The sequence below is a fragment of the Ascaphus truei genome, chromosome 1 (genome assembly GCF_040206685.1).
Source record: "Ascaphus truei isolate aAscTru1 chromosome 1, aAscTru1.hap1, whole genome shotgun sequence".
Lineage (NCBI taxonomy): Eukaryota > Metazoa > Chordata > Amphibia > Anura > Ascaphidae > Ascaphus > Ascaphus truei.
Window position 1 is genome coordinate 257814743 of NC_134483.1, and position 12695 is coordinate 257827437.

The 12695-nt window shown below is 44.2% G+C and overlaps 1 protein-coding gene across 5 annotated transcripts in view; it reads right to left on the reverse strand.

Moving 5' to 3' along the window:
• Nucleotides 1-12695, reverse strand: part of LOC142496631 (phospholipid-transporting ATPase ABCA1-like) — a 1672602-nt gene that overhangs the window by 534364 nt on the left and 1125543 nt on the right. For all 5 annotated transcript variants that reach the window (XM_075603302.1, XM_075603295.1, XM_075603331.1 and 2 more), the window contains one exon: nt 1645-1837. In XM_075603302.1, coding sequence (XP_075459417.1) covers nt 1645-1837 — 193 coding nt within the window. The remainder of the gene's footprint in view (nt 1-1644; nt 1838-12695) is intronic.

The following is a 12695-nucleotide window of genomic DNA, read 5'->3' on the forward strand; positions in this document are numbered from 1 at the left end:
GCAAAGGACTTGTCCACCTGGAATCCATACATCATATCTTGGTTCGAAAGGATCGTCACTATTAAAATGAACATTGTACCTAGAATACTGTACCTCTTCCAAACTCTCCCAGTAAAGATTTGTCAGAAAGACCTAAACAATATTCAAAATAAAATTCTGAAATTTGTATGGCAAAATAGACGTCCTAGAATCCGCAAAGATATCCTTTATAAATCTAAGCTAGAAGGAGGCTTAGCCCTTCCAAACCTACAAAAGTACCGTAGAGCGGCACAATTAGGGCAACTAGTTAGTTGGCATTCAAACCCAACCGAAAAAAGATGGGTTGAACTAGAAGAATCGATCTGCTCCCCATGCGAAATTAAGACTCTCCTCTGGCTTAATAGAAAATCCAGACCAGCTGAGGTTTACACAAACCCGTTGTTGTCTTTCGCATGTAATCTTTTGGGAACTCCCTTAAAGTCAGGTTCCAACTGACTGGTACCCCATCCCTCATGCAACCCCTGTTTTCAGATCCATCCCTCCCTCTTTACACTAATAACCAACAATCCAACCTTTGGGCCCAAAAAGGACTCCTAAGAGTTAATGATATTCTCATCAAAGGTAAAGTCCCTCCGTTCATCTCATTACAAACGAGCCACGACATTCCCTCCACTGAATTTTTCAGATTTCTCCAAGTTAGGCACTATATTCAATCCATTTACAAGCCAAACCAACCACATGTGTTGACGCTATATGAAGACTGGTGTGTACGTCAGCCTCTTATGAAAGGCATTACTTCCAGGCTATACCATAGTTTGACGCCTGTCAAAAATAGCCAAATCCCTGATAAATATATGACATCTTGGGAGGAGGAGTTAAATACCAATTGGACCTTGATGTCTGGAAAGATGTTTGGGAGACTGCCTCCAAAAATTCTTCCTGTGTGGTGATTAAGGAGAATATTTACAAGCTAATATTTAGATGGTATATGACTCCTACCAGGTTGAACTCTTTTCTCCCAGGTGTCTCTCCTTTATTTGGCGTGGTACTGCACATATTTTGGTCGTGTCCAAAAATTCAGCAAACATGGAGGGAAGTGTTTGCTTTAATATACACGGTTCTGGGAATCACTGTCCCACAGGACCCAATATGTACAGTCTTGGGAAAACCAATGGCCAATCGTAACAAAAAAGAAATGAAAGTTATCTCCCAAATTCTAAATGCTACTAGATGCACCATCGCCAAAAACTAGAAACAACCGACTCCCCCATCCTTAAACCAAATAAATAACAAAATCTGGCATATAGTCTACATGGAAAAACTCACTGCCTACCTAACTGGTTCCACTTCACAATTCTCCGAAACATGGGCTCCTTGGTTTAGACATGCAGGTATATCCCCATATTTAGACTATATTATTCTGAACAGAGTGATTTAAGATTTATGATCTATGTTGTACCTCGCCTGTTATTTAATATGTTATATGGTTTCAAATGCTGTCCCCTTCCCCCTTCCCATACTCTCCTCCCCTCCTAATGTGTAATCAGACTATTTGCAACATTGTACTGTTGTATTGTTCCCCCCCTTTTTTTCTTTTTGTACCTCTCTTACTTTCAGAAAAATGATTAATAAGTAATAATAAAAAAAAAATCCTATGGTACTTACCTGTGAAGGAGGAAGACCACCAGCTCCAAGAGGGCAGTCTGGCAACAGCACAGTCTTTTGTGGAGTGCTGCATTGACAAGACGGGGAAGGATTTTTCATACTCCAATTGCCATTTTCGAATATGTCTGAGACAGATTGAGACACTGAGGGTTTATACCAATAGTCTGTTCCATTTGTAGCACAAGGGAGATTTCTGTAAAAATAAAAAAAAGGTATTTTAGGCTCACAAAATAGTCTCTATGGAGGCTGCTTATCCTTAACATATCAACTTAACAATTTTTTACATGAGTTTTGCAATGAATGTAGTTAGGCCCTTGTTTTATTTATTTTTTTATTGCAGGTTAGCATATAGTATATTGTCACATGATAGTTTTACCATTTTACTACTTGTCGTTATTGGTGAGTGTTTTCTTGTGTTTCTGATGGCCTAGGTGCACTTTTGTCTCTTACAGATACGCTTAAATGTAGTTAATTTTGCTGTGAAAAGGATACACAGTGGAAAGTTACTTTTATTATGAGAAAGCTCTCCAGAGATGTGTGGGAGTCTCCTGGGAGTGGGCCTCCCCTCTTGCCTCCCTTACTGGGATGTTGGTTGAATGCCTGGATGTATTCTCTGACACATTTGTACAGCACAGAAATGTGCCAGACATAACTGTGGCAAAGCTGATAGTATACAAAGAACTGCGTACAGTACAAATTGATCACAGAATAGCAACTTTTGACAAGGCAGTTCCTCTTAACAGATGATGGGAGTCCCCTGGTTGTTTATGACTTCATGAATGGTATCCTCAGTGCCATAAAATGCTGAAATATATCCGAAGCTAAGTACCAAATAAATTATATTTACCCATAACAACTGGTGTTGGTGTTATTCATGTGTGCACTCGTGGCTGAGATCGACAATCTGAATCAATCTTGAACAAGTAATTTTCTTGTGAGAACATTCCTCATCTCGAGTGCATGTGAATAGTTGCATTGTATTGGGTTTGGGATTGTTGCAATAGTGTGCTATTATGTTACAAAATATGTAGTAAACTGGGTATTTTTGCTAAAAGTGGGGGAGCATCCCTGTCAAACTGCCTGTCTGGATATCGGATACATGGATATCTGTAGCTCAGGAACTGAGTATACATGGGCTTCGAAAACACAGAGAGCATTTGTACCCTAAGTGATATGGCAAAAAAAAATTTGATTTATCAGGGTACGGGAAGAAAGAACGGAAGGCTACAAGCAAAGTGGGTTGGATGCTGCTACAGGCAGTGTGCGAGTTGCAATGTGAAGTGGATGCAAGACGGTCCGAGCTCCAGGCACTTCAATGCCAGATTAATGTGACAAATTGTAGACAGACGTTCACAGAGGTACACAATTGGAGACTTTATAAGGTGAAATTATAATAGGCTTTATTGTGCCTTTTCCTTTTCATCAGGAAATCATCCAAACACGGGGGGGGGGGGGAACAAAGCTTCTATTCACTTGGGAGTATCTCTAGTGAAAATACCATGCAATTAATTCACAACTCCATAAGTCAAGCATGTCTCGCAGCCCCAAAACATATAGAATAAAATAAGCAGATATAAGCAGTCTCTTAATTATGAAAGTTTTATCTGTTTCTTGCTGTAGAGTAAGCTTCTCTGCTCTCCTGGAACCGCACCCGTGCGTGCACAGAAAATATCAGCATCCAGGTTTAGAAGTCTTATCTGGTGTCTTGCAATCAGCTATGCTGGGCAGAGCTCAAGACCGGTCAGCTCCAGAGATGTGTGTTCTCTTGGTCAGACTCTCCTGGGAGTCTCAAGAACACTCCTCTGTCTCTCCAAAGGTCAGCTCTCAGTCAGAGCTAAGGAGTCACTTCCTGTCTCAACAGACAGGCTTTTGTTAGCAATCAGGCAGGTGGTGTTTATTAATTGACTACCAGCAGTTAACCACCACACTGCCAGATTAAAGGCACATTACTTGAACAGGGATTACTCCCCTGTTACATACCTCCCCTGTTTGTGGGAAGCTTGGGCTTGCCACGGCCAAAGCCCATCCTTCCACTCTCATTCTAGATATCTCAGTGACTTGAATGAGAGTGGATGGAGGAAGAGAACCCTCAGTCCTGTTGGGATTGGAGCCCTTTCTCCAGTTTATTCGTGTCTCCTCCTGAAGGTGTTTGAGATCAGCACCCCTCAGTCACTCGAGGAGGACTTTCTCCAAGTATAGTCTTTTTTCTACGTGCGCGGTCATGAGATTTCCCTCGCGTCGGATGCTCGTCTTATTGTAGGCATACTGTATGGCAGCAGTTGCAGAGCGTTTAAAAACCACCCTTTTCAAACTCAATTGGGTTGCTAGTACAGCCCCTTTTAGATTAAGTTGCAATTCCACACCCACTTCCAGAGAATGTCCCATCTTTTCAGCTTCATCAGCTAAAGATTCTTCTGGTTTTAATTCAGCACGTGTACCTTCTTTTGTTGCCTGCTGGGTGGCTGAAGGTTTTGCTAGTGCTTGTTTAGGTGGTTCAAATTTTGCAACCTTGTCTTTCAGATGAGCGGTATTCCCAGCTCTCACTGTACCCTTGTTGAAAGGAAAATCCGTTATTTCCTCCCCTGGCTTCAGAACCAAAAGGAACCTATTCTCCGCAGAGCAAAACTGAAGCCAAACTGAAGGAAAATCTGTTATTTCCTTCCCCTGGCTTCAGAACCAAAAGGAACCTATTCTCTGCAAAGAAAACTGAAGCCTTGTGACTGGATACTACACCATCTGCACCCGTTTGCAGCAGACTCCCCCGGAGAAGTTTTTCACGCCCTGCAACTGTTATCTCCGGTCTTCGGTGAACTTTTCAGGCCTGGGAGACGAACAAAATGAAACGTAACGCACGCCAGGTTTCAAATCCTTTGTCTCAATTTATTACTCATAGGGTAATGGTTTTTATACAGAATAAAAAAAGATATTGGTTAGAGGCGTATCATAGGCGTGTCCTGGGTGTATACTAGGTGTGTCTTGGGCGTAGCTTTGATTAGAGGCGTGATTTAGGGGCAGGACATATTAGTGGCGTGACTTTTGAGACGTGTCTTTTTTCAATACAAGCAATTGTCTAAATACATAGCTTATTCATTGTCTGTTATCAAAAGAGACCTTGAGTCTTAGCAACTTTTTCACTACCTTGCTTCTTGCAGAGAACCATTCTATTATATTCTACTAAAACACCAGGAAATTGACCACACAAAAGTATCTAGTAATATTCTGGCCAGGAAGAAAGAAAATGCAATTTAGCAGAGAAACTGAGTGCATTTATGAATTATATTTCAGCAAAAAGGCTGACTACAGAATCTTAACTAGTTATGACCATACAAAATGGAAGCTTAACATGAGTGCAGACTCTGGCCTGACATACTGGTCCTAACACTTGTCTTCATGGGTTTTTGAGGCTGTGGGATACTGATGCTTAGTCAGGGTCAATACTTGTCCTTGTAGGACTGTAATCTTATCCGCGAGAGATCCCTGTTTTTTGAGTGCATCTTGCAAGTCTCTTCTCAGGGAATTTATCTGCATGCTTTGCTTTCTCTGTGCCTGCCTCCACATTTTTATTGCCTTGTGGAGCACTATGAACTTCTTTGCTTGGGCCGCAGTTACTTGTTTCAGTTTCTGGACCTTCTTGTGCTCCCTTTTGTGCCGCGTCACCTGGGTTCTAAGCTTGGCTTATAGCGTTGCTTTGGTGATGCTCAGGGTAGCCTTTAGTTTCTCATGCTGCTTTGCGGGGACATACTGGGTCATCAGACGTTCCTGCAGCACTTCAATTTCTTTAGCAGCCTGCAGCTTTTCTTCCTGCAGCGTTTGCTGCCTCTCCTCAACATACTGGAGGTGTGTACGCAGACCTTGCAGTTGGTTCTGCAGTCGGTGCTCTGCTTCAAACTTTTCCTTGACTTCTTCTGTCAACTGAAAATGTTCTTCTTTCAGTTTTAAGTTTTCTCTTTTTAATCTTGAATTTTCTCTTTTTTCAGTCTCTGTATTCTTCAGGGCTTCTTTGCAGTCCTCCTTCCATTTATGCACATCTGCTTTGAGAATGACACTCTCCTGGCGTGAGAATTCCTTCTCTAGATTGAGGGTCTGAAGCTCCTTCTGGGAGACTTTGAGATCTGTATCAAGATTACTAATAGTTTCTTTAGCAATGTCCAGCTCCTCAGTGAGACTGTGTAGTTCCTTTCTGGAAACTTCCAGGTCTGTGCGGCAGCTGTTGGTCTCATGATGTGAGGCATCAAGCTCTATTCGAAGAGTGTGAACCTCTTGCTGGAAGACTGTCATCTGCTTCAATGCCTCCTCATACTTCCGCTTTAGCGTAGTCACCATTTTATCCGATTGGCTCTGCTTTTCATCCATGGTGGAAATAGTAGCCTTTGCAGTATCTAGCTCAGTCTTGAGATCCTCCAATTCGGTCTTGGCCGCAGAGTAAACTGCAAGCACAGTCTTCTGTAGCTCAGCATTATTTTTTCTCTCCCTTCCCAATTCTTCACAGAGCAGATCACAGTCATGCTTGGCAATTTCCAGGGTGTCTTCAGGGCTGGTCAAGGGATCGTCACTCACTGGTTCCGGCTCCGCTTCCCTGGGATGACTGGTTGAGGGTTCCTCACTGTTAGCACCGGACAGACACTTCTTTGGGATACACGACTTCTGCCTTGGGCCCTCTGGATATTCGCTTAACCGCGGGACGAATTCTCCATTTTCTCTAGGCTGCAAGGCAACTCGGTCCCCCTTTCCTCCACAGGATCTGCGGACGTGTCTGTTCCTTCCACGGTAAGTGAAGAACTGCATTTCTTTTTCTTTTTCCGCCTTTTTGATTTGGATGACACCGTCCCTTCAGGGATATTGGGGTCTCCATCTTCATTTGAAATTTTAGCGGCTTCATTATATACGCCAGGCTTTTCTTGCAGTTGCTTTAGCTGACAGAAATATTGGGTGATCTGCTGCTCCCGCTCTGTCTCCTGCTGATCATATTCGTCAAAGGGAGCGGTCTTTTCTGTTCGTGCCGAGTTCAGGCACCCCCACCATTCTTGGGGTGTTTTGTGGGTGTGACTCGGTTCGGGTTCCTCGTAAGAGATGTCTTCCTCTTTATTGGACTGGAAGGGCCACTCTTCCGTGGGGTAGGGTTCATTACAGGAACGCTGCATCTTGTCCTCCATTTTTAGGCTATCAGGTGTAATTTTCTTCCTGACTTCAGGAGGCACTATCGCAGCTGTTGCCACTGTATTTGCTAGAACCCCCAATTGTGGTAGTCCTACAGATGGGCATATTTGCTTGTAGAGGTCGTAGCTCTCACAGGCATCTCTGTAGACTTTCTTTCTTGGGAATATCAGCAGTGCTGTGCATGCATTTTCTCTTATCAGGTATACAAGATGTGCAGTTGCTATGTAAAAAAAAGTCTATTTGCTCTACACCATTTACTTGCTAGGTGCAATCTCTCCGCTTCAGCAACAGAATTTGGCTTTCTGCCTGAGTTAAGTAATTTTCAGACTCATCTTTGGGTATTATGGCATTCACACTTCACACTTTGGGTGTCTGTTTTTGCTCCCAAGATATATATAGGCAGACTTTTTTACTTGCAGAAAAAAAAACATTCTTTCATTCCCGGCAGGGTGACTCAACACTCAGCATTTGTTTGCTAAAAATTCCCCTGCTTCAGCACAGTCGTGTATCAATTTTCACACTTTTCTGCATATACTCCATTCACAGCTAGTAGCCATATGCGGTGTGGCAACCTTTATTTGCAAAATCAGTACCACTCGTGGGTCACCATCTGTATTCACTGCTTCAGCGAAACTATTGAAAACAACACACCTATCCCTTTTTAAGGGCTGACTCACTTCTTGAACCCTGACTATGGCTGGAAGGCAAAACCCCTATTTCAATGACCATATTACACTTTGTGATAGGCAAAATAAGGTTTAGCTACTTCAGCAGTCTTTCTCCTCTAGGGATTGGGGCAAAGAGTCCATCTGTGGTTTTGTAGGTTTAAGTGCAGTGTGGTTTCAGTGGTGTGTCCCTTTAACTCTGATCTCTGCTGCATGAGGTTTTTTTTTCTAAGTAGCTTGTAGGCAAAAAGCATAAAAAAAATTTCACATAAAAATCTCCGGTCCTTTTTAACTACAAAGAAACCTCTTGTCCCACCTCGGACACCATATGTAGACGGACGTTCACAGAGGTACACAATTGGAGACTTTATAAGGTGAAATTATAATAGGCTTTATTGTGCCTTTTCCTTTTCATCAGGAAATCATCCAAACACGGGGGGGGGGGGGGAACAAAGCTTCTATTCACTTGGGAGTATCTCTAGTGAAAATACCATGCAATTAATTCACAACTCCATAAGTCAAGCATGTCTCGCAGCCCCAAAACATATAACATGAAATAAGCAGATATAAGCAGTCTCTTAATTATGAAAGTATTATCTGTTTCTTGCTGTAGAGTAAGCTTCTCTGCTCTCCTGGAACCGCACCCGTGCGTGCACAGAAAATATCAGCATCCAGGTTTAGAAGTCTTATTTGGTGTCTTGCAATCAGCTATGCTGGGCAGAGCTCAAGACCGGTCAGCTCCAGAGATGTGTGTTCTCTTGGTCAGACTCTCCTGGGAGGTTCAAGAACACTCCTCTGTCTCTCCAAAGGTTAGCTCTCAGTCAGAGCTAAGGAATCACTTCCTGTCTCAACAGTCAGGCTTTTGTAAGCAATCAGGCAGGTGGTGTTTATTAATTGACTACCAGCAGTTAACCACCACACTGCCAGATTAAAGGCACATTACTTGAACAGGGATTACTCCCCTGTTACACAAATGAATGTCTGAGAATGGCAGTTCAGCGCGCCGAGAGCATGGAGAACAAATGTGTTGTTAGGGCTGCAAGGGCCACCAGCAAACAACAGCAGAAAGGGAGAAGGGGTCGGACGACCCACCCATGCTGTCAGTATTGGAATCGGTCACATTGATCCCTACGAACTGTCCGTCCAAGGACGGAAAGGGGAGTGACATAGAGGTAGATCTAGAAGACCAAGAGGGTGTCCCTAACCCCCAAGTATGGCCTATAATCACTAAAAAAAAGGAAACTGCAGAGAAATAGAGAGGGTTATGCAGATGGGCAGACTGTATTTAGGAACTTACAGTATATAAAGGAGATAAGAGACTATACCCAAATTGAATTGACAAAAATTAGAAAAAATTATAGACAACAGACAGGGGAATCCCTATACTTGTGGATACTGAGGCTCTGGGATAAGGGAGGGGATTGCATTCTCCTATCACCTAAAGAGGCTCTGGCTATGGGGCAATGACAGTGGATCCCAGGGTCAGGCAAATAATGCGACGGGCTTGGGGCTAAATAGTCAATTTCAGCCTCCTGGACTTAGTGCGGGACACTGTGACCCAGGTATATCCTAACCAGAGTGACCTGGAACCCACAGAACCATGGTGTACTATAGGGGAAGGTATAATCAGACTCTGGGTTATGGGATGTGAGGGAGGACTGGAGGACCCGATCAGGCTCTGTTCACCACTGGCATGAGAGCCCTGTTTTTAAAAGAGCCCTGTTCACTATAAAAGATCCCCTGTTGTGCCTTTTGGGCGGGCTGATGAGAGATGTAAAGGTACATGATGGGACGATGGGGAGAAAGAAAGAAAACCCTAACACCCAGTGCACTGGGCCTGTCCGGGCCACGATAGATCAGACTGAGGAAAAAGGCGGGGGGTACATGACTTGGGCTGTACCCAGATCAGAGTTACACATGGGCAAATGTGGATAGATCTATTGAAGGCAGGGCATAAGAAAGAAAGTATAGATTGCAGACCCACATCTGGCATACTGACATCGTGTAAGAGGTTAAAATGTGACCAGCAGTTTACCCAAAGACCAGATCTGCCCAAGGTTTAGAAGACTGACAGTGATATTAGCTCAACTGGGCCCACCCCATCAGCCCCTCCAGAATTATTAACTCCTGAAATCCCAGAACCAACTAGGACTGAAAGTTATCTTTGAAGGGGGTAATGGAGGCTGACAAACAGGGACCCACAGACTGGAGAGTGTTAAGATTTATGTTCCCACACAAAGCATATAATGAGACCCATAAGAGCTACTGAAAGGGGGAATGCCAAATGGACCCCAGTATAAATATCTCCTCCTGACCACCTGGTATACCTGAAGCAGTAATGGCTAACAGGAGAGCAGAATGAAATAAGGGAGACTGTCAAGGCATTACTGGAGTCAGAAGTAATGCAGCCTGCAGCCAGTCTGTTCAATGCTCCTATCTGGTCTGTGGAAAAACCAGATGGGTCGTGGAGGATGGCTGCGCACTGTAGAACCCTAAACACGGGAGCACCACTGTTGGCTGCTGCCGTCCCTTATGTGGTTAATTTGGTGGAACATTTGGCAAGGGACGTGGGAGCCTGCCATGCTGTGATTGATTTAGCAGATGCTTCCTCCTTCAGTATTCCTACTGGTGCCAGTTCATAGGCCAGTTCACAGGCTTACCTGAGAAGGCCACCAGTACACCTTCCAGGTGGTCCTCCAAGGATATCTGCACTCACCTACCATATGTCATGCAATGGTGGCCAAGGACCTGGCTACTCTAACACTGTCCGCTAAAGTGTTTAATTATAGCGATGATGTGATGGTGACTGAAACTGAAGAACAGGTGGAGACGAACCTCAAGATTGTAATGACTCATATGATTGACAGAGCCTGCACTATACACAGCAAGAAGATACAGGGCCCCAAACAAGAGGTACAGTTTTTGGGTATGATAGGGTCCGGGCCCACCCGACAGATCCCCTTCAAAGCATTGGAATCAATCCCTGCGACACCCACACCAAAGACCTCTAAATAAGTGTTGCATTTTGTGAGTGCCTTGTGCTTTTGTAGGCATTTTCATCTGGGACTGATCTTGCAGCCCATCTACAATGTGACCCGCAAGAAGATGCAATTCGTGTATGGGGCAGAACAACAGATTGCCTTTCAAGCAGCTAAGTAGGCAATACCACAACATCAAGGTATGGGCCCTCCGGAGCCAGGAATTTTTTCCCCCAAGTTGAATGTTACCTGCACTGACAATGTAATGTCCTGGGAATTATATCAGGAAACAGTAAAGGTAACTAGAAGATACAAATGCAAGTGGCATTCTTGTAAAAAATACTAACAAGGGCCCAACAATGATATAGCCCACTGGAAAATATGTTTTTTGTGGCCTGCATGGCCCTTCAAGCGGTGGAACGAACCATCGGACAGGACGAAGTTAAAGTGAAAACTGACCTACCCATAGGACCATGGGTACGAGATCAGGGCCTGATGGCCCACAGCCATGTCACACAACAGGCTACCATGCTGAAATGGAAATGGTACCTAGGAGGAATCCAAGCCGGGGAGCGGACAAAGCTAGATCAACAAATGGCCAGCATGCTAAATTATAAAAGTCTGAAAGAGGCACCGGGGATAGTGGTACCTATACTCAAACCCTCCCCTGTGTCGTAAGCCACTCCATTCGAGCAGCTACCAGAATATGGGAGAAGCAGTGACTGGTTCACTAATGGATCCGCTGTAGTAACATACCAAGAGCGTCACTGGATAGCCGTGGCCAGAGAAGGATGTAACCTTTGCTCTGAAATTAAGAAATGGCCTATTCTAAAAAAGGCTACTGGGACCCGAAGATGTGGGGATGTACCAGGAGCTACCCTTAAAGCTCTGTAACAGGTGGTCCTAGCCTATGGGATCCCTGAGGAAACCCAATCAGATAAGAGTACATATTTCACTGGATTCATGGTCCAGGCGTGGGCAAAGGACAGTGAAGTACAATGGACTATGTATATTCCTTACCAAAAGCAGCTGGTCTAATTGAACGCAGCAGTGGGTTGCTGGAGAGGCAGGTGAAAGCACTCACAGCATCGCACACCTTCAAGGGGTGGGCACAAGAGAGATGACGGTAGAGACTGACACGTATCACTGGGAAATACAGCCAACTGGGACAAATATAGACCGAAATATTGAGGCAGGCACCGTGCTTCATCTAAGGTTGTATTTACCTAATTTTAAGACCTGCTAAGGAACAAGATGATTGTTATTATGTCCTGATATGTAAAACCATAGAATTCAAAGAGGGTGTACTTTCTTTTTCACACCACTGTATGTGGTAGACCAGCACTTTTGTGACACCTGCCAGCAGCCAGAACCAAACAGATTGCAGGATCTTTTGAGCCATTTGGAAATGCGTACCTGTTCTTAGCTGTTCCATGGACTTACTAAGACTGCGACATTGTAGAATAATGTTACTGTGATCAATGACACTAGATGCCTTGCATTGATTAATATAGCCAGCAAAGGGGCTTTATGCTTTAATGATACAGAAATTGCAGGAAGAAGATAATGCAGGGTGTTTGTTTAGTTAGGGAGATGGTATATAGAAGCCTGCAAATCCGTGTCATGATATTGTAAGGCTGCGGCATGGTCAGCGCCTAGCCGCTGACCCGCACTCACGCTTGTCAGTGAGCCCCTGTAGCCGCAATGAGAGCGGCTTTAGCAGGGGCTCGCGCACGCATCCGCAGGCATGCGGAAGCGTGACGACTTTCACCCGACAGTCAGATTTTTGTTTTCGCGCTGAGGGAAGCGGAGGGCCTGTCACATGACCGGCAACAGCCAATGACACTCAGTGACATCGGCGCCGTGACATGGCACGCTAGCCCCACGCTTATGCCAGGACACAAAAAAGCTCCTGCTTGAGCAGGAGAGCATGAGCGTCAGCCCGGCTCAGCGCGGTATTTTTTACCATGTCCGAGGTCTTAGGAGTTTTATTAAATTGAAAATCGCTTACTAACCCACTGTGACCAGACCGTATAGGGATAGGCTGAATTAACCACACAGACAACAGGTGGATTGTAATAGAAATGCAGTCTGTTTTTGTCGCTGTTTCAAGCTTGCAAATATTTAGTCAAAGTTTTTGTTTTGTAACTGTTTTAGTTGAGCCAAGCCATATAAACAACAGGTGGAATGTAATGAGAATGTTGTTTTCTTGTGTTTCTGATGGTCTAGGAAGGTGTATGATGAGTTAACT